This window comes from Tenrec ecaudatus, chromosome 16 (genome assembly GCF_050624435.1).
Source record: "Tenrec ecaudatus isolate mTenEca1 chromosome 16, mTenEca1.hap1, whole genome shotgun sequence".
Classification (NCBI taxonomy): Eukaryota; Metazoa; Chordata; class Mammalia; order Afrosoricida; family Tenrecidae; genus Tenrec; species Tenrec ecaudatus.
The window spans coordinates 46544706-46567118 of record NC_134545.1 but is presented as its reverse complement, the minus strand read 5'-3'; the positions used below and the strand labels follow the sequence as shown (position 1 = coordinate 46567118).

The window sequence follows — 22413 nt, the reverse complement described above, 5'->3', positions numbered from 1 at the left end:
ATAGAAAGCCTTGTCTTTCTCTTACAGAGTGGCTGGTTTTGAACTGCTGACCTTGCAGTTAGCATCCCAAGACATTGTGCCACCAGGGCTCCAGTGGGAAGGAAGAGGCAGGAAACAACTAAAGTGGAGGAGGAGGAAGATCGTAGCACTAAGGCTGGTTACAAAGTCCATGGATATTCTTGACCATAGTTGTATACAGCTGGCTACCATAGTGCTATAAAGCTGGGGTCTCCAACCACCGCAGGATGAGAAAAGCAACTCCTGTAACAATTAGATAATTTTATAATCCATACAAGAGTCTAAAATGGAGAAAATATGGGGAGTACAATAAGCCTTTTAAGCCAGTCTGTGCTGAAATAGCGCATCAACTGCTTTTCTCCTAGTCTTGCTCCTCACTTACGTCACGAGTGGTTCTGAGTTTTTGTGCTTAGGACACTCTGATTATCACCACTGAGTCTTTTTCCCCATTTCTCGACAGGGTGCTGGAGACCTGGCTTCTCTCTTAAAGATACAGTAACTTGAAAGTAATTTGGTTAGGGGGGCAAACCAAATATCCACAATTAAACTGTCTTCGCACAAACCTAAGTTGAGCTAAATTTCTCCCCGTTTGATGTAGTCGCTGAAAGGGATTTTCCTTCCCTGTTGCAGTAGAGCATCCTCCATGCTTTTCGGTGCTTTCTGTACATCGGAACTGATGCCAGGTGCCGAAACACGAATAAGTATCTACTTGCGTTTTTAATGAAGCACACACTAATCATCCCAGGTGTTGTTGTTAAGCCAATAACAAATCGATCTTCTCTATATAACTTCATTTATCTATATGTAAACAAAAATTCCAGGGGTAAAGGTTTAGAAGTTGTTGCCTCTAGCCAGCAGCCTTATTTTTAACTGAAGCATTGTCAAAACCCTGGGGTCTAGCACTGGACATCTGTCAGCTCTCTTCTGATCTCCTGTTTAAGAACCTTTTCATTGCTGTTAGTAGGTATTGTGGTTGCATATTAATTTTGTTGTTGCTGTTCTGCATAGGTAATACATCCACGAGGTTCACAGTTCCAAAAGTCTAAAGAGTATATAGGGACAGTCTTCTCGCTCCTGTTTTCCAACCCTTTTCTGTCAGTAAGCGCTGGTTTGGGTTTCTTGTTTCCTAGCGCTGGTTTGGGTTTCTTGTTTCCTACCATAGATGCTTTATAAATTACTAAGGGGGGTGGGGGGGAATATATATATTTTCCCCCACCCCCCTTAGGAATTTAATATATATTTATATATATTCCTTTGTGTTTCTAGTATACAAATAGCATACCATTGAGTAAGTTCGGCCACAGAATGAAACATCACCACTCCCTGTGCCATCCTCACAACTGACCTATGACTGAGCACATGGCTGCAGCCACTTGGTCAATCCATCTCATTGAGGGCCTTCCTCATTTTCACTGCCCTCTACTTTACCAAGCACAATGTCCTTCTGTGAGGACTGGCTCTCCTGATAACATGTCCAAAGTTCATAAGACAGAGTCTCAGCATCCTGACCTCTAAGGAACATTCCGCCTATATTACTTCCAAGACAGATGGGTTTGACTTTTTGGCAGTCCATACTTTCAACAGACTTTGCCAACACCTTTGTTAAAATGCATTGATTTTTCTTTGGTCTACCTTCTTCAATGTCCTACTTGCACATGCATATGAGGTGACTGAAAATATCAGGGCTTGTCAGGCACACCTTAGTCCTCAAAGTAACATCCTTGCTTTTCAACACTTTAGAGAGGTCTTGTCCAGCAGATTTACCCTATGAAATGTGTCATTTGGTGACATCATGGTTACGCATTGGACTGCTTCATTAGCGGTCAGAATCACCAGCCACTCTGTGTTGGTGAGAAAAAGGCCAGGAAGTTATGGGATTCATATTCTCTCTCTCTCTCTCTCCATCATGGCAATACACCTGCTCATTCTTTGAGGGCAGCAAGGACTGCCCTGTGAGGATTTTATGGGGAAACCTTATCTCATCTACTTTATAACCATATTCTTACCCCTTCAGACGTTTTATTTCCAATCTTCACACTTAAAAGGAGCATGATTTCAGTTCCCTGAGGATGCTGAAACTGCTCTTTTGACATGGTATAAATAAAAAAGTACAGAATTATTTGGGGATGGGCTAAGGAATAGATAGACCTTGATGGAGGATAAGTTAAAAAATGATAGCTTCATATTTGGTATTTCTGTTTAATAAAGGTTTCTGTGATTTCATAGCAAGTTTTTTTTCCTTACTCTTGGATAATGTCCTTCTTTGTATTTTTTTTTTTTAGTTTTTTTCCTTCCTGTATCTTATGCTGGTCTTTACCTTAGCATCTATTTTATCAGAAATTAATATTACCAGCCCTGTTTGTTCTTTTTGATTATTACCTTGTTGGTTTGGGTGGGATTTGTTAGTCTATTTTTATCTTTATGTCTAATGTGTGTCTCTTATACACAATATTATTGATGGAACAAAAATGTTTAAGTTCCTTCACATGTATGTGTGTATATAAAGACATAGTTACATGTAATACATATATATGCACATACATATTGCCAATATATCACTACATATATTTAGCATATAGAGGGTACAATTGCATATACTCCTTAGACATAACCAAACACCTCATGGGATTGGTTTACTAAGTTTAGAAACCATCATCTCAGGGGCAACTTAGTCAATATGGATGCCATAGTTCATAAGGATAATGTTCTACAGCCTAGTGAATAGCATCTAAGGACTTATCGTATATACTCGAATATAAGCCAACCCGAATATAAGCCAAGGTACTTAATTATTACCTGGGAAACCAGAAAAGCTGATTGACTCGAGTATAAGCCTAGGGTGAAAATGCAGAAGCTATTGGTGAGTTTCAATAATCAAAACAAATGAAAATAAAATTACTAAAAATTGAACATAAATAAAAGGACAAGTCGCTTTAAGCCCCGGCTCGCGCGGCTGGAGCCAGCGTTGCTGCCCCGGAGCCTCGCGGCCCAGCGCCCCAGCGCCCCAGCGCCCCAGCGCCTCCTCGCGTGGCCCGTGCCCTTGTGGTCCGCTTCGTCGCGGGAGCTGGCTCGGACGTTTGAGCATGCCCCGCTACGAGCTGGCTTTGATACTGAAAGCCATGCAGCGGCCAGAGACCAGCGCTACGTTGAAACGTACGATAGAAGCCCTGATGGACAGAGGCGCAATCGTGAGGAACTTGGAAAACCTTGGTGAACGAGCACTCCCGTATAAGATCTCTGCCCACAGTCAGAAGCACACGAGAGGAGGGTATTTCTTGGTGGATTTTTATGCCCCCACAACAACTGTTAGTAGCATCATGGAGCACTTGTCCCGAGACATCGATGTCGTCCGACAGAGTGTGGTGACGCACCCACTGACCCAGGAAGAAAAGGATTGTGAAGGGATTGTCCCGGTCCCACTGGAAGAAAAATTATATTTCATCAAAAAGAAGAAGTGAGATGGGCCACCTGATTATAGCTTTATTTTTAATCTCACGTGTGAACACCACGCATTCAGAGCTTACGACCTAACCTTTCTAGGTGCTGTTTGCGTCTCTAAGATATTTTTAGTTCTCGTTCTTCCCACGAGAAGTGAGCATGCAACTCACTTAGCGCCCCATGATCCCCCTTCATTCACTTCTTCATCAGTGACGACTTTTTGCCTTCTAACACCACCACCATTGTGCAATGCAACACCGATTAAGCTGCTGGGGGTTGTAAGCTGATCATTCAAACTGAATGTGTAAAAATAAATCTGTAAAGCGAAAAAAAAAAAAAAAGGACAAGTCATTTAACATTAGTAAACCAGCACAGTAAGTGGAAAATAGGTTCAACAAAAACAATAAGGTATCAACAATGATACCTTAAGAGTACTATTCCCTTAGCTCAATCAGCAACCAAGCTAAAATGTATAGAGTTAAAATCCTTCAAAACTGGATACCTCATCATCATCCGTATCCCAATGCAGAGCTTCAGCTGGTGTGAGGTCATCATAGATGCTGTCCTCACTGAGATCGCCGTCATCACCATCACTGCTGTCATTTTCATACAAAGCACAGTCTTCACTGCCATCCACAGCATTACTAATACTACATTTCTGGAAGGCACGTCGCACCATGTCTTCTGGAATGTCTTCCCATGCATCTCGAACCCACTTTGCTATTAACTCTATGTCAGGCTTCATGAGATTTCCTCCTTTTGTTAGTTGGGCTTGACCAGATGACATCCATTCATGCCACATCCTTCCCACACGGTCTTTAAAAGGCTTATTCAAAGATACATCCAGAGGCTGCAGTACAGATGTAAGCCCACCTGGAATAACAGCTAAAGTAACTTTACTAGATTTTGCCAATTTTTTTTATGTCATCCGATAGGTGGGCTCTGGACATATCCCAAACAAGGAACCGTGGCTTTTTCTTTAAGGCTGCTCCTAGTCGTCGGTTCCAAATTTCTTCCAGCCATTGTTTTGTTCCGTCTTCATCCATCCAGCCTTTAACATGTGCACGCACAGTAATTATTGGTGGGAAATTGATCTTTTTAGGCAAGGTCTTTCTTTTAAAAATAATGACAGGACGTAGCTTTGTTCCTCGATTAGCCAAACATGATAGAACAACTGTAAAGTGTTTTTTTTTTCATTTCCTGTGGTTTTGAGAGAAATGTTTTTTTCTCCTAAATTTGCCACAGTTGTGTTGCTTGGAAGATCAAAAGTCATGGCAGTTTCATCCATATTCCCAATATCTGCCAGGTCATAATTTTAAATATTTCTTTATTTTATAATAAATGACTGAAATGACATAATTTTTTCTTCAAGGTTTTGTGCCAATTTTGGGGAAATCTTTGTTCTTTGTCATCCTTAGCCATTTGTAGAGCACGTATGCGGATTCCCATGCGTGTTACACAGTAACCATTTTGATTACACTCCGTAACCCATTTATGCAATTCACTCTCTAGAGCCCCATAAAAAGACATTGAACCACAATGAGCTTTTTTAGCTTTTGGAATCTGTTCCAAGTCAGCCTTCATTTTCTGCCACTCCCTCACTTGCTTTTCGTCAACACAGAATTACTTACTTGCAACACTGTTATTGCTCTCTTCTGTTCTTGACACAACCTTCATTTTGAAACCAGCTTCACTTGACCTGCGTTTTTATTTTGGTTCAAGAGTATCCATTTCTAATAGGATAAAAAACCAAGACTTTGAAAAAAAAACTTTCATGGTGTAATACCTCCCCCACCACCACCACGTGTTAACCGGGAGGAGGGGGCGGAGTCCGTGCGGGTGGGGGATATGCAGGATGTGAATTAACACAGAGACCAGAGGGGAGAGATGAAGCGCAGCCACAGATACATCCTTACCAGTTCAGCTGCCGGCATAAGTGAATCACTACGGGTGCTTCTGCAAATTGGAGACATCCACGTCATAGGACGGCTCTTATTGGTTAGATGTGAGTAAACAAACATTCAAAGCCCTGCAGTGTCAGCAGGGCTTTGAATGAACAGCGGAAAAAACGGCAATCACCCGCCAGATAACGGCACTCGTCCCATTACCTCGGGGTGGGGGGGGGGCAGCGAGATGTTACACCTTGCTGGGGTACCACTGACCCATGTATAAGCTGAACCCCAGTTTTTCAGCACATTTTTGTGCTGAAAAACTCGGCTTATACACGAGTATATATGGTATTTTTCCCCCCAAAGTAGCCACCTAAGATATAATTACTGGTCTCTACTTGTCTGGAGCAAAAGAGAAAGACAGAAACCAAAGACTCAAAAAACTTATCTATAGGAGCCTTAGCTTCATGTATCTTGAGACTAGAAGAACTAGCTAGATGATGCCCAGCTATCACAACCAACCATTCTGATCAGGGCCATCAGAGATGGTCATAGATAGAATGCAAGAGATGTTAAACAAAACAAATAATTTGGAAAAGGCTATCAATAATGGTTGAACAACACGAAGCATATAATCAGTGGAACTGAATTATTACATGAATAGTTACATGTAGAGGTTGTTGAAGTGGAGAATGTTTTGTTGTGTATATTAAAAAATAATAATTACACAAGTAACAACGAGTGCAAGGAGAAGAAAATCTTCTAAAATTTATTGTAGTACTGATTGTACAACTCTTCTTGTTATGATTGAAGTGTGTAACATAGATGAAGTGCTAATAAAACTGTTAAACAAAACACAAAGTTTTTCAAAAGGCCAGACTATAGGGACCCTACAGAGACCATCACCCTGAGATACCATTTAGACTTAGAGATGAAGCAATTCTAAAGGTCACCTTTCAGCTGAATAACAGATTGGCTCATAAAATGAATACCACACATGAGTACTGTACTGCTTTAATATATATATATATATATATATATATATATATAGCAAATATAAGAAGATAAGATGGGGTGGGGAAGCTAGATTAATGGAAATAGAACAACCAGAATGGAAAATTGAGAGTGTTGATATGTTGTGGAAAATGTAACCAATTTCACTGAATAATGTATATAGAAATTGTTAAATAGGAACCTAATTTGCTGTGCAAACTTGTAACAAGACAACAACAATTTTTTATTTAAATGCTTTTGTATTTGTGCAAGAATAACATGGGCGGTGTCTAACGTTTTCCGGCTACACAAGGGGAAAGGAGTGTCCAACTCCACACTAACCCAATGCTGACTTCTATGAGGCAGAGGTCAGACATTCTTCTACCTTTTTTGCCTTATTTTGACCAACCTCCCCACCATACTCTACTTCTCTCCTGCAATTAGTAATCTGTCGTAATGGCCACCCAAAACTCACCGACAGTACTCAGTTATAGGATTCATTAAGGAAGTTAACAGAATCAGAAGTGTCAACAGCCCGTTTGCCTGTAGTGCCTGTATTTTAGCCAGGCTAGCAGACACAGCAGACTGGTCTTCGGTCACAAAGCTCTTTGGCCTCTGCCCTGCTTGGGCAAGGTTACAAAACTCCTTTAGTACTCGCAAGTACCAGAAGGGCACCCCACTCTGCAAGTCATCCTTCCTCCAGAGGCACATAGCTTTACTCATTCTGTTGACTGAGAAGCTTACCACTGCTCTGCCCCATGCTCTGGTGTCACTGCCTCTTCACATGGGACTCTTGGGGTCTAAAATACATACTCTGCTCATGGCTCTGCTTGATGCTCATGAGATTCCCTCATTCTTATTTCTGAAATGGTTCACTTTGTGTCCAGCGAAACGGCAAAACTGACTAATCCCCACCTTAGAGTCCCATACACTTTATTTGCATATTCCAACCCATTCATCCTTTGAGAGTTACAAAGACCATATAACTAGGAAGAGCCAAGTAACTCAATTTACCAACATTTGCGAATTTGAAACACTGTATATTTTTCTTTAGGCATTACTAAAGGGAAAATTAACCAAAAACAATTTACAAGATCACACAAAAAATTATAGATCGGCATTTTAATAAGCATTAAAATGAAATTGATATTAAATCTCTGTTTTTATAAATTGCTTTAATTTTTGTCTCTAATTAATGCTATTATTTCTTTTTGTAATATTTTCCTTAATGTAGACTCAATGTAGCATTTAACACCCAAGAATATAATGGCATATATTGGCTTTAAAATTACTGTAGTGTATAAAGTACTTTATTCATACTACCTAAAAGCCTCAAGAATAGCAACTCTTGAGTAAAGGTAAAACTTATTTTTAAGTACACGCCCTTTCTTTCAGACCTCTTAAGCCATGAAAATGCAGCGACGCTGAACGATGTAAAGACGCTAGTCCAGCAGCTGTACACCACACTCTGCATTGAGCAGCACCAGCTGAACAAGGAAAGGGAGCTTATTGAACGGATAGAGGATCTCAAAGAGCAACTGGCTCCCCTGGAAAAGGTGAAAATTCAAATCTTGGTCCCTTCTTGCCAGCTAGTATTTTTCCCAGCGCATAAATGCTTCCTTTTATTCTTCCAAGTTTTATATAATTGAGCTCTGTTAATTGATACTCCTCTAGTTAATGGAACTGAACCATGAAAAAGTTCCAGTCGAAGCTAAGGAAGAATTTTTAATGGAAATAATTTGGAACTTTAATAATAGAATGTTAAGTGCCCTGCCCTTAACTATATTTACCACTTTTAAAGCAAAGATTGGAATCGCTGCTAATCACTGAGCACAGTGGATAGTGATTTTAGCTAAGTTCCAAATAACTATTATATGCATATCATATTCTACAGCTGTTTTAAATAATTATGTTGCTCTAGTATGCTATGGAAATATTCATGCTATATTGTAAAAGACCAATTATAAATCTGTGCATATTAAGTTATATATATTCATAGAGTAGCTGGATTATGATTGATGTATAAAAAACTAGAATAGTTCTCCTGTACACTTTTCAATTTTTTTCATTGTGAACATGTGTTACCCTTGGTTTATACAAGTGTTCCTATTTTAAGAAATTAGATTCTGGAATGTAGATTGAGGAAGGACGTAAACACTGTCAATGTTTTACTTTTCCAATTTCCTTAAAAACAAATGAAGGTTGTTCTAATTTAAGATCATTGAAATATAATAAATCTGAAAAGTTTTCTGAAAGAGAATATTTAAATTCTGTGAAGCATTTTTAATATACCAGCTAAAACAAAATAATAATGATCATTTATTAAATATTTACTGTGTACTAAGTACTCTTACTAAAAGGAGCATATATTTATATGGAAATACATTGAGGTAGTGGAAGGACTTGGGGCCTCTGCTCAAGCCCTCCATAGACACAAGAACACTTTGTTCTAACAACCTGGCATTCTGTGATGCTCACCATCCCAACACAATCACTGAAGACAAATGGGTGCATAAGCAAATGTGGTGAGGAAAGCTGATGGTGCCAGGCTATCAAAAGATAGGGCATCTGGGGTCTTAAAGGTTTGAAGGTGAACAAGTGGCCATCTAGCAGGGAAACAACAAAGCCCACATGGAAGAAATACAATCAGGCATCAGGCATCAAAGACCCAAACAAGAAGACCCAAAACAAACAAAAAAACATTGTTGAGAACGAGGAGGGTTGGAGCAGTGACCCAAAACCCATCTGTAGACAATAGGACATCCCTTCACAGAAAGGTCACAGGAAGGGATGAGTCAGCCAGGATGCAGTATATCACCTATGAAACACTCAATATTTCTCTGCTTCTTTGAGGTTTCCTCATCCACCCACCCCATTATCCTGACCCCAGTCTGGCCTTTTAGTTTTGGGTAGGCTGGAGCAGATAAGAGCTCATGACACACAGAATCCAGGTCAGATAAAGCCCTCGGGAACAGGAATGGAAGTAGCAATAGCAAAAGGGTAGGAAGAGGGAACTGATCGCAATGACCGATGCTGCATGACCCCTCCCTTTTCCCACAGGGGACGAACAACAGAAATGTGGGTGAAGGGAGACAGCGGTCGGTGTAAGATATGAAAATAATCATTTATAATTTATCAAGGGGGTCACAAAAATGGGGAGAGGGGGAGGGAAGAAAGAAGAGCTGATACCAAGGGTTCAAATAGAAAGTAATGTTTAGAAAATGATAATGGCAACATATGTACAAATATGCTTGATACAATTGATGTATCAAATGCATAAGAGCAATAAAATGATTTTTTTATAAAAAGGAGCCTAAGTGGCCCAGTGGTGAAGAGCTCAGCTACTGACCAGAAGGCCAGCAGTTGATAGATAAAAGTGTGGGATGCAGCTCAGCCTGTCAATCACAGGAGAACAATGTAGCAGCCCACTTCTGGAAAGGCTAGACCCTTAGAAGCCCTTTGGGCCGGTCTAGCCTGTAGAATGGGCTGTTCTATCAGAATCAGTTTGACAGCAACAGGGGAGGGAGGGTGTTTCAGGGATTTTTACTAGTTCTCAGAACAACCCTGTTATAACCCCTAGTATACTCTTTGACTAAAAATTGAAAATAGATTAAACGTTGTAACCAAAGTGAGGGCACAGTAGAATGTCTTCTTCAAAGTGAGTAATCTTGTGGTGGGATGTAGAACTGTTGAACTAATTTATTCATTCCCATATTTTCAGTCATTTCTAAGATGAAACATAAAACACTTTAACTCCCTTTTTAAAATAGTCCTATAAGACATTTTGTCGAGTGAAGATTATAGATACTATTTAGAAAGAAGGAGCCCTGGTGGCTTAGTGGGTAATGCATTGGGCTGCTAACTTGGCGGTCAGCAGTTTGGAATCACCAGCCACTCCAAAGGAGTGAGTTTTCTACTCCTGTAGAAAGTTACAGTCTTGGAAACAGGCAGCTTCACTCTGTCCTAAAGGGTCACTGTGAATTGCAATTGAATGAGGAGTTTATTTAGGAAGACAAACTGTATTATGAGAATTGGGACTAACTTATGTCTTAATTGTAAGTCCTGCTAGTTTAATGAACATAAAAGCTTAAATAAGAGCTTGAAATTGATTCTATGTCAAAATGCCTTACTATTGTTTTGTGTCCCCTATAGGTACGAATTGAGATTAGCAGAAAAGCTGAGAAGAGGACCACTTTGGTGCTATGGGGTGGACTTGCCTACATGGCCACACAGTTTGGCGTTCTGGCCCGGCTTACCTGGTGGGAATATTCCTGGGACATCATGGAGCCAGTCACCTACTTCATCACTTACGGAAGTGCCATGGCGATGTATGCATATTTTGTAATGACACGCCAGGTAAGAATTCTTCAAGTAAATTTTTATAAGATGGTATTGAAGTTTTAATGATCAACGTAGTTGTTTTCTGTCATAGTCTTTCTAAGGCCAGTTTCCCTCAAGAGTTTGTGAGCGTGTGTGTGAGTGTGTACATATACATGTGTGTTAAGCAAGGTTGACTAGAGAAATTTAGTGACAGTCATATATGTGTATGACTTTATATCAAGAAGTAATTATATATAAGGAAAACATCCCAGCCCAGTCCAGATCAAGTCCATAAGTCCCTCTTCAGACACACGAAGCCACATGCAATGATGAAGAATGCAGGAATATCACAGGCTGGTGGGTGCAAGTCTCGTGCATCCAGGGGCAGTGACCACATCACAAGGACTGCCACAGCAGGGTCCAGCAGCAGGAAGGTAAAAGCAGAGAGAGGGGGTGGAGAGGGGAGGGAGATTCCAAGCATCCTCCTTCTGAGAAGGCCATGCCCACAAGAAGGCACCATCAGGCTGTGACCTGATTGACAGGTTGAACTCCACCCCTAACTTTTATATATCTTCCAGTTGACATGAAATTATGTAACTACCCCAACATGTGTGCCACTATTTTAGGTGCTAAATATAGACAAACTTATAAGACATGGCTTCTACCCCCATGTAGCTCACAAACTTCAGAGAGATACATAACCAGCAAATTCAGAAAAATAGACTACACTGTGGTTTAGGATAAGAGAGCAGAGGAGAGACTCTCAGCTGTAGGATAACTTGTCGAGCTAAATTGGCTCCTCATTTTATATGCTCTGTACTTAATCTAACAATCAAGTAGGGAGGTTTTAAGCTTTTCATTTTTAGAGAATTCTTAGAATACTAGTATTGGTGATAACTAATCAAATAATAAGGAAAACAGAAATCCTCACAATTGAGCCAATAGGTAGCACATGAAAATAGAGAGAAGACTGAAGTTGTCAAAGATTTCATCTTTTCTGGATCCACAAGGCATCAAGCAGTGCATTGCAGTGGGTAAATCTGCTGCACAAGACTTCTTGAAAGCTTTGAAAAGCGAGGTTGTAACTTTGAGGACTGAGGTGACCCTCACCCAAGCCATGATATCTTCCATTACCGCCTGCCTATGCGTGTGAAAGATGGGTATTGAATACGGAGGACCAAAGAAAAATGGAGGCACTTGAATTATGGTTCTGGTAAAGAATCCTGAAAGTACTATTTACTGCCAAAAGGACACACAAATCTGTCTGGGAAAAGTACAGCCAGAATGTTTGTTAGAAGCAAGGATGGTAAGACTTTGTCTCACGTACTTTGGACATGTTATCAGGAGAGATCAGTCCCTGGAAAAGGACATTATGTTTGGTGAAGTAGAGAAAATAACCAAACTTACTGCCATCAAGTCAATGCCAACTCATAGTGGCCCTGTAGGACAGGGTAAAACTGCCCCTGTGTGTTTCTGAGACTGGAACTGTGAATGGGAGTAGAAAGCCTCATTTTTCTCATGGAGGGCAGTTAGTGGTTTCTAACTGCTAACCTTGTGGATCGTAGTCCAACTCATAACCACTATGAGGGATCCATCAAGGCTCATTCGGTTAAAATAAGTAGCAAAATAAAGAGGAAAATCCTCAGCAAGATGGATTAACACAGTGGCTACATTAATGGTCTGAAACAAGAACAGTTGTGAGGATGGCATAGGATCAGGCAGTGTGTTTCATTCTGTTGTACATACAGTCACTGAGTCAAAACCAACTCTCTTGCACCTAACAACAACAATCAAACCATTAAGCTAAAAACTCCGAGCTACCTCTAAGTATGTTGAGTAGAGTTTTATACACACACATACATGCACACACACACACACAAAACACGTATATACACAAGTATAAGCCGACCCAAATATCCGCCAAGGCACCTAATTTTTTCCTGGTTTTATTTATTTATTTTTAAAATCATTTTATTGGGGGCTCATACAATTCTTATCATAATCCATCCATCCATCCATTGTGTCAAGGGCATTTGTACATTTGTTGCCATCATCATTCTCAAAACATTTCTTTTATACTTGACCCCTTAATATCAGTTCCTCATTTTCCCCCTCCCTCCCCACTTCCCTCTCCCTCATACATTATTATTATTTTGTCATATCTTACACTGTCCGACGTCTCCCTTTACCCACTTTTCTGTTGTCTGTCCCCCAGGGGGGAGGTTATATGTAGATCCTTGTAATCGGTTCCCCCTTTCCACCCCACCCTCCCTCCACCCTCTAGGTATCACCACTCTCACCACTGGTTCTGAAGGGATCATCCACCCTGGATTCCTTGTGTTTCCAGTTCCTATCTGTACAAGTGTACATCCTCTGGTCTATTCAGATTTGTAAGGTAGAATTGGGATCATGATTGGGGGTGGGGTGGGGAAGCATTTAGGAACTAGAGGAAAGTTGTATGTTTCATGGTTGCTACCCTGCACCCTCACTGGCTCATCACCTCCCCACAACCCTTCCGTAAGGGGATGTCCAGTTACCTAAAGATGGGCTTTGGGTCTCCACTCCTCACTCCCCCTTATCCACAATGATTTGATTTTTGTTCTGATTATGCCTGATACCTCATCCCTTCAACACCTCGTGATTGCACAGGCTGGTGTGCTTCTTTCATGTGGGCTTTGTTGCTTCTCAGCTAGATGGCTGCTTGTTTACCTTCAATCCTTTAAGACCCCAGATGCTATATCTTTTGATAGCTGGGCACCATCAGCTTTCTTCACATTTGCTTATGCACCCATTTGTCTTCAGCAACTGTGTTGGGAAGGTGAGCATCATGGAATGCCAGTTTAATAGAACAAAGTATTCTTGCATTGAGGGAGTACTTGAGTGGAAGCCCAATGTCCATTTGCTACCTTAATCCTAAATCTATACATATATGCATTTAGATCTATTTCAACATCCTCATATATAAATATATTTACACATGTACATGCCTTTATTTAGATCTCTATAAATGCCCTTTGCCTCCTAGCTCTTTCCTCTATTTCATTTTACTTTCCTTTTGTCCCACTATCATGTTCAGCCTTCATTTGGGTTTCAGTAATTCCTTTGAGTTACATTACTCTTGATCAAGCCCTACCAGGCCTCCTACACCCTCCTCACCACCAATTTGGATCACTTGTTGTTACCTTACTTCTCCTGTATTCTTATATGGCTGCTCTTGAACATAAGCATTCTCTTCCTGGGATTGTGAGTTTACTGGTCATGCAGTTGCTCATTCATGCGTCTCTCAGCATGTCGAGTAGGAAAGAGAAACCTACCGTTGCTTCCTCAGCACCCCGGCACTGAGTCCAGTGTCCTCCCGTGCTGATCACGCCACATGAATAAACGTGAATGCTTTGATCGAATCACAGCTTCAGAAATGGCTTGCACATGCCTCTCAAACCAGTGTTTTCTTGTTTTTTCCTGTCATGTACACACACACCTTTTAATAACCTGTTTTTCTCTGTAGATTGAAGTGTAAACTCCTTAGCCTTATGTTCAGAACTGGTCGCAACTCTGTCTTTTCTAAATGCCTTTTAACTCATGTATATATACACCTATATGCATACATCTATATTCATATAGGTGTATATATGTATCTATTTCTGTGTCCAACAAACCAAGTTATAATCAGTAGTCCAAAAAATGCCAAGTTTTTCTCCACTTGATTTCTTAACTTATATCATTAATTCAACTGGGAAAATCCGCCCTGTTGATCTCTACTTGTCACATTTGAAGGTTTACATAAGGACTTATTTTTCATATTTCAAGGTTTATGTAAGTGCTTAGTTTTCATGAACCTCTGACCAGTTTTCTCCAGCCAACTTTGATGTCTCCCTGTTTATGCCTCTCATTCATTTTTCCCAGGCTATCTGGAAAACCATAACCCAGTAAGTAAAATAGAAACATGTTGTAGCGCATAATTACTACTTATTTTATAAATGTGTCCCTACACTTAGACAGAATGCCAGTAGTTCTCTTTTCCTCATCATATTGTGAGGTTTTTATAATCTATCTGTGCTGCTAGCTAAATAAATGCTCCACTTCTGTGATTCCCAAATATTCTTGCTGCCCCCAAGTGAGAAGTTGCAAAATAACAGTTGTAAACACTCCATTCCCTTCTCACTGCCGTCAAGTCAGTGCTGACTTAGCAACTCCCTGCTCGTGTCTGAGACTGTCACTGCTCACGGGAGGAGAAAGCCCGTCGTTCTCCCGTGTGGCTGCTGGTGGTTTTGAGCTGCCGACCGTGCAGATCACAGCTCAGCACAGAACCGCTGCGCCACCAGGGCATTCATTCCCTTACAGGATAAACAGTCACAAAATATAGAAAGGGATACATTAAATATTATTTTCCTTACCAATGGTCTAATTAACATCCACAGAGCAAAAAGGACTATTCAGTAGCATTTAAATTCTTGTACACTTGCTACAGGGAAATGGTGCTTTTGTTAAATTCCAAAGAATTTTTGGACGATAACAAGTTATTGAAATCACAAAATGAAGTGGAATCTCACATTTAACTATCCAATTTCCAGTAAAACCTAAGTACCAATTTCAGTTATGGCAGAAATGAGCCTGCCAAGAATAGCTATCGGTTTCTTCAGCATGCATATGACCACCTATCCAACAACCTAACCCTTGCATTGTTAACAGAAATAGATGTTGCTCTCCAAAGGGGCCGGACTTGGTTCTTGAGGGAATAAAAATATCTTAGGTATTTTAATGGCTTGTGGATCTTTATGAACATTGGCATTAAAATTAAGATGTGTGTATGTGTGTGTAGGAGAAGGAAGGAGAGTGGAAAGAGAATCTGGAAAAAATTATCTAAAATGTTCCTTAAATTAAAGCAAACTAATAGCCATTGAGTCCATTTCAAGTCACAGTGATTCATGTGTCTCACAGTAGAATTGGGATGGGACAGAAAATAGGATGGTGTTTCCTCAGTTTTCAGTGCTATAAACCTGCAGAAGCAGATTGCCAGGCCTTTCTGGCAAGTTACCTCTGGGCGGACTCAAACCTCCAACCTTTCAGTTTGGAACTGAGCATATTACCCATTTGCACTGTTCAGAAGCTCAAAAAAACTTCTGGGGGAACAATAATGAAAAAAAGGTTGCAAAACACTGATCTAACCTTTAAATACCCACTCTCTTCTCAATTCTAATCAACAAAATTGACATTGTGCTCCATCAAACCACTTGATTGGCCAGTCAGGACCTTTTTCCTTAACTGCCCTACCTATAATGTAAACAAGGAGGCTGATTTCTGGCAGTCATTTCTTTCTGTTTCTTTTTTCCACATAACAATCAGATACAAAATTAAAATACAAAATTCCCCACACACAAGACTCTTTTATTCTGTTTTTATTGCTCTATCTATGTTATCATCTACCTGTTTATGTATCCATGCTATTTTTACATATTATTATCATTTTTAATAATGATAAATCTATTTATTTCTTTTCTTCCTTCCAACATCTGTTTCCCTCCCCTGCCCCAGCTTCTCTGTAATCATCATGGTCTGCTTTTTTGGTGTGAAAATCTATAATAGTAGTCTCATATATTATTTGCCTTTTTGCAATTTACTAACTTGGCTCAGCATAATTCATCCAAGCATGAAGTGTTTGACAGTTTTATCATCATTTTTTTAACAGTTTTATTAACATTTCATTCACGTCATATAACTCAGTCATATCAAGAATTGTCACCATACTCAATTCTAGAACATTTTCTTCTTCCTTATAGTCTTTGTTAATCATGTAATTTTTTTCTAATTGTGGCCAAAATGTACACACCAGAACATTCTCCAGTTCTACAACTTCTATTTGTATAATTTAGTGCCGTTGATTATACTCTTCTTACTATACAACCATTATTGATATCCTTTTCCAAATTATTCTACCACTATTGACAAAAATCAGTGCCCCTATGCAGCAGCTCTCTCCCCTCTGCCTATTGTTTCTTTTTTCTCATCATGGTTTTCTTGATGTAGTGTTCACGTGTCATACACTTCTATGGTTAAATCGCTTTTTAAATGAATTGTGCATACAATTCTAATGCTCCCTCCCCCTACTCCCGGATTCATTGTTTGCTCCCGTCTCCCACCTTGCCCCCGCATCCCCAGTAAACCGTTGCTTCAGTTATTATCACTAGAATCAGCTAGCATCTACTCCTTCTGTGCATCACAAACTGGGAAAACCCCACAGAAGCAATAAAAAACAAAATTAAATGGCAAGGATAAAATAATAATAACATAAAGATAAAAATACAAATAATGATTAGGAAAGAGAAGACTGCCATCAATATTTAAACAGCCAGGAAATAAATTTTTGTCATGGAATAAGCAAGAAGTACTTTAACCTAGGACACATTCAGGTTGGGTCAGGAGGGAGGTCAACTGACCAAGTGTCAAGTTTGATCCAGCATAACCAAGTTTACCATGATCTCTGCCTGACAGTAATGTTGTTCAAGTCCCTTGCCCGTGACTAGAGGGAGTCTGCCAGTGGTTTAATCTGACTGCTCTGCAGATGGGTTTTGGGCTCCCACTGCCCTACGTAGCCTTCTGTAAATTGGGTGTTTACAATTTAAGCTCCGATACTTTTCCCTTTGTCGTATTTGGGTTTTATTGTCATCTTTGGATCACACAAGTTGGTGTGCTTCTTCCATGTGGACTTTAGTTGAGTCCTCACATAAAGGACTGCTTGTTTGAATACAAGCCTTTAAGACTCTAGACACTGAGAGGGGCAGACAGGAAGTGTGGCAGTTCCCCTCCTGGGTTCAGGCAGCTCCCATGGCAGCCTACGAGCGGGTCCAGAAGGGAACCCTGAAGTTGAAAGGCATCGCAGAGCTCGGCGTAACTAAACGGAAGAAGAAAAAGAAGGACAAAGACAAGGCAAAACTTCTGGAAGCGATGGGAACGAACAAAAAGAACGAGGAGGAGACGCGACGCAGCCTGGACAAGCGGACCCCGGCCGGCCCAGGTGGCCTTCGAGAAGAGGCAGGAGAGGGAAGCACTCGAGGACGGTCGGCTGCTGGCGCCACGATGTGTGGGGACTGTGGAGAAGGAGTGTCCCAACCGGGGTAGCACCTGCTAGAGAATGGATCTTCCTTACTGAGCTTTACAGGCTGTGCAGTGTGCAGCCAGCGGGATTTTATGATGATGGCCAACAAATCCTTCAGAGAGGAAGATGGAGAAGAAATAGTTACCTATGATCACCTGTGTAAGAATTGTCATCACTTAGTTGCCAGGCGTGAGTGTACATTCAGCATCATGGATGAAGTTCAGGAGTACACCATGCTGTGTCTGTTATGTGGCAAAGCTGAAGATACTGTCAGCGTGCTCCCTGATGACCCCAGACAGATGGCTCTGTTGTTCTAAGGATCCTTCTGCAGCTCTGCTGGAACCACATAAACGTTCATTTACAATTCAGCAAGCCTGATGGTTTGTCTTAACTTTGTCGTGAAAATTCTTCACTTCTTTAGCTTAGAGTTATCTATTCTTTGAAAGAAAAAGCAATTTAGGGAGTTGCTGCTTTCCAGGACTAAGTTTTTCTGCTCAAGTTCCCTGTTCACATCAGAGTGAATCATTATCATTAGAAGCTATGGGGATAAAAGATTACGTTTCTGGGTGGGAGCATCTGGAATGGCCAGGAAATACACCAGATGAGCAAACCATCAGGAAGTACTAAAAAAAAAAAAATCATGGTGATTGAAAGTCTGTCAGAGGGCAAAGGACCAAGTAAAAGAATTCCCAGGGGCCAAAGATGGAGTAACTGGCGCAACAAAAGAAGTAGAGTGCCTCTCACAGAGGGGTCACCGGGAAGAGACGAGCCAGTCGGGGTACAGTATAGCACCGATGAAACGCACAGCTTTCCTCTAGTTCTTTGGTGCTTCCTTCCCCCCACTATCATAACCTCAATTCTACCTTACAAATCAGATTAGACCAGAACATGCACACTGCTAGAGATAAGAGCCTGTAAAATCAGGGAATCCAGGATAGATAACCCCCTCAGGGCCAACAAGGAGAGTAGAGATACCAGGAGGATTAGGGGAGGGTACGGGGAGAAAGGGGGAATCGATCACAAGGATCAAACTAGAACCCCCTCCCAGGGGGACGAATAATGGAAAAGTGGGTGAGGGGTGATAGAAGATGATGTAAGATATGGAAAAAATAATCTACAAAATTAGCAAGGTTTCATGAGGGAGGGCGGACAGGGGAAGGAGTGGGAAGAAATGGGGAGCTGATATGAGGGGCTCAAGTGGGAAGAGAATGCTTTGAAAATGATGATGGCGGCACCCAAGTTGTCACCGCCCGCCCAGGTGGCTCTGCTTTGGCCTCGCGGGCCTCTCTGTCGTGGGGTGGCAGCGAGCGAGTTGCTCTGCTGTGATCCTTCATCTTCTAAGATACATACTGACTCGTCTCCACACCTGCACACTGAAGAATGCACTGCCTTGATGAACTTGCTAAAGGAACGTCACAGAAATCACAGCGTTCTGAAAGTTTGTGGTCATTGCAATGATCTTGATCGAGAGATGAGAAAATGCCTGAAAAATGAGTACACGGAAAAGAGGGCCAGGAGCAGGGCGCATGGTGATTTGATGCGAAAGAGACTCTTGAATCCCCCAGAGGAGTCTGGGAAATGAAGTACATTTTCACCTGAAGCCTTGACTGAGCGAAGGCCTCAAGACTCTTGGTTGATAATCTGTTTTATTTGGTCTCCACGATCCTGTGACTGCAAAGTATGACCTACTTTTGAACTTGAAGAAGTGGGGGAGCCCAGGACTTTGTGTTTGTCAAGTGGAGCCTTTAGTAGTACTGGTCTGCCTCCTGCCAACGCATTTCTAACATGTGACCTTCCCTGTCTATAACCAGCTAATGCTGAGTAACTTATCTCCCTCAATAAAATAACTTATTTTAATCAAAAAAAAAGAAAGTAAGAAAATGATGACGGCGGCATATGTGCAAATGTGCTTGACACACTGGAGGAATGTATGGATTGTGAAAAGAGATGTAAGAGCCCCCAATAGAAACAGAGTGGTATTGAGTTACCCTCAAAATCCAAAATCAATATTCAGACACTATACTGATAAAAATAAATGATAAATAAATAGTGGGGGTTGGTGAGAGAAACATCACCTTGACTGAAGAATTCCAAATTTATATAGGTAGTCAGTGCTCAAGGGATAGAACCCAACTCCATACCCCTTAAGGGTGGACTGCCCTAGGTGATTCCTCCCACAGTACAGTATGGGAATGGGATGGGAGAATCATTTTACACTGGAGACCAGACACACACATCTGAGTCAGGTAATAAGGTTAACGGCACCACTGGTAAATCTTGTTGATAGTATGCACCCTTGGTCTCTTGTGATAAGAGTGACATCTTATCTCCATGGTCTTCCAGAAACCCATATTCTAAGCCTTCCCAAGATCTTCTGCTGTTACACACTTCTGTTGCCTTCACCCATGATTCAGACAAATCCCAACTGAAAAACAGTCGACAAAATAGCCACCTAACACTCTTCAGCCCTCTTGGGGTCATCACAAACAAAGCCCAAGAGACTATCACAGCCAAGAGGAGCCTCAGAAGACCTGGAAACTATTTGTAATGTGGAACCCCTTCCATATCTCATTCACAATAAAAAAATTCATTTAAAAAATGCAGTGTGGGATCCTGGACCAGAAAAAGGACCCTTGGTACAGACTGAAAACAACAAAATCAAAACTAAGGCCGTCTGACACGGCGTGGCCTTTAGTTAATTAATTACAAAAATGTTTTCATTCCTCCAAAGAGATGTCAGAAGATCTTGCCTTAACATAACTGAAAGCCCTGCAGCTTAGAAGTCATTATTGTTAGCATTTTGACCTCTGCTGGTTGGTAGCAGTCTAATCATTAGTTAAAAGAGTATATAATGATGGCAACATATGTACAAATATGCTGGAGACAATTGATGTATGGGTTGTTATAAGAGCTGTAAGATCCCCCAATAAAATGATCTTTTAATTAAAAAAAAAAAGATGCAAGAGAAGCAGCAAATGGAAAAGATCCTGAAGAAAGCATCTAAAACCCACAAGCAGAGAGTGGAGGACTTCAACAGACCCCTGGACACGCTCACGGAGCCCTATGACATCCCCAAAGTCAGCTGGACCAAGTAGCCGCTCAGCCCTGGGTTTGGCGTGGCCTCCAGGAGAAGCGGGACCTGGAGCTGGGGTTGAGCCTGGTCCCTTCGGCATTTTCCAGAAGCATTTTCGTACCTGTGCCTGGGCGTGAGACTGTTCGCTCCTTCTGGACTTTGATTAAAATAAGACTGCCCCTTCACTCGATCCTGGTTTCTCGGTGGCCCATAGAAGATAGCGCCGTTTGAGTGTGGACTTAAAAGCTAGGCAGGTATAGCCAGAGGCTCATGTTTCCCTGTAAGTGCCACATAAGAACAGTTAGTGCTCCAAGTTGTCTTTAAGCCTCTGAAAGACAGCCAACTCTCTGTGCTAAGATAAAATGGACTCCCACTAGCTTGGGGCTTAAGCTGCCCCGTGGACCTGGGAAGCCATTCACAGCTTCAGGCCCGCCGACCTCTCCACAGCCCTCTGGCCTGACAGGACAGCTGCCTGTGGGAAGGATGGAGCATCCCACCTGGTCCCCTTCTGAGCCCATGACTAGTTTGCAGCCCGTGCCCCAGTTTCCCCATTCCAGACATTTCTAATGGATGTCACCGTGGCTCCTGTGCAGGCGTTCCTGATCGGGCACAGCCATCACTGGAATGGAACCCAGAAACCGCCTGACTGACCACTCACCCCAGGCTCCTAGCAGTCCCCAAGTAGTTAAGCAGTTGTTCTGGCACAGGACCAAGAGCCTGTTGCGGTGACAGGGCCAGGGCTGAACTCTAGCAGGCAGACAAGTGCAATCAAATGGGAGGCCCCATGACTGGCATTGGGGGCGAGCGTCTCGGGACCTGTGTTGATTGGGTGAGGTGCAACCTGTGTACTCTACTGGGGGTGGTCCTGTGAGGCAGCTGAAAGGTGGCAAAAGAAGAGAGACAAAGCAAGTGCTGGACTTGAAGCCTTTGGTGTATCAACTGCAGAATAAAGTGACATGCTTATGGAAGAAAAAAAATACTCTGGACACTATTCCAGTTGATAGCCAGGCACCATCTGCTCTCTTCCCTACACTGTTCTGTAAGTACCCTGGTCTTCAGTGATCACTTCATGAGGGTATTGAGCAGGCTCATGTTATCTAGCTGTTCTTGGATTGGGACTAGAGTTCAGTGGAAGCCCAGAGTCCATCTGCTTGTCCATGGGTTGTACACAACTCTGGTTTACTTTGGCAGTCATATCATGACAACAGAACCCCATCCAAACAACAACAGCGACAAACCAACCTGCAAACTAAAGGCAAAAGAAAGCATTGTCAATCCCCTCTCTGGGGTATACCATCAACAGATTTTCCCATGACACAGAACTTCAGACACTGAGTATGAGGAGTCGATCGAGTACAGTGGTACTGCACAGTTCAGCTCACACTCGAGCTCTCTTTACCCCACCATCAGTCTTTAGCATGCGTAGTATTTCATTGTGCGTGTGTGCCAAAGTTTGTCCATTCCTCCATAGACTTGCGTTTTGGTTGTTTCCATGTTTTTGCTATTGTGGATAGTACAACAAACATGGGTGTGCACGTATCTTTTTGTGTTTTGCTTCTTATTTCTTTAAGGTGTATATCTAGTAAAAA

At 41.6% G+C, this 22413-nt stretch overlaps 3 protein-coding genes across 4 annotated transcripts in view; all 3 read left to right on the top strand.

Annotated features, from left to right (window-relative positions):
• MCU (mitochondrial calcium uniporter) overlaps positions 1-22413 on the top strand; it is a 201061-nt gene that overhangs the window by 163941 nt on the left and 14707 nt on the right. For both annotated transcript variants that reach the window (XM_075533600.1, XM_075533599.1), the window contains exons 5-6: positions 7734-7894; positions 10491-10694. In XM_075533600.1, coding sequence (XP_075389715.1) covers positions 7734-7894; positions 10491-10694 — 365 coding nt within the window. The remainder of the gene's footprint in view (positions 1-7733; positions 7895-10490; positions 10695-22413) is intronic.
• MRPS6 (mitochondrial ribosomal protein S6) lies at positions 3095-3797 on the top strand. The gene has a single exon (XM_075533896.1). It carries the CDS (start codon positions 3102-3104, stop codon positions 3474-3476), a length of 375 nt encoding a protein of 124 aa, XP_075390011.1. The 5' UTR covers positions 3095-3101; the 3' UTR covers positions 3477-3797.
• LOC142429529 (protein FAM32A-like) lies at positions 17294-20846 on the top strand. Its single transcript, XM_075534607.1, has 3 exons — positions 17294-17736; positions 17824-18020; positions 20709-20846. Exons 1-3 carry the CDS (start codon positions 17481-17483, stop codon positions 20844-20846), a joined length of 591 nt encoding a protein of 196 aa, XP_075390722.1. The 5' UTR covers positions 17294-17480.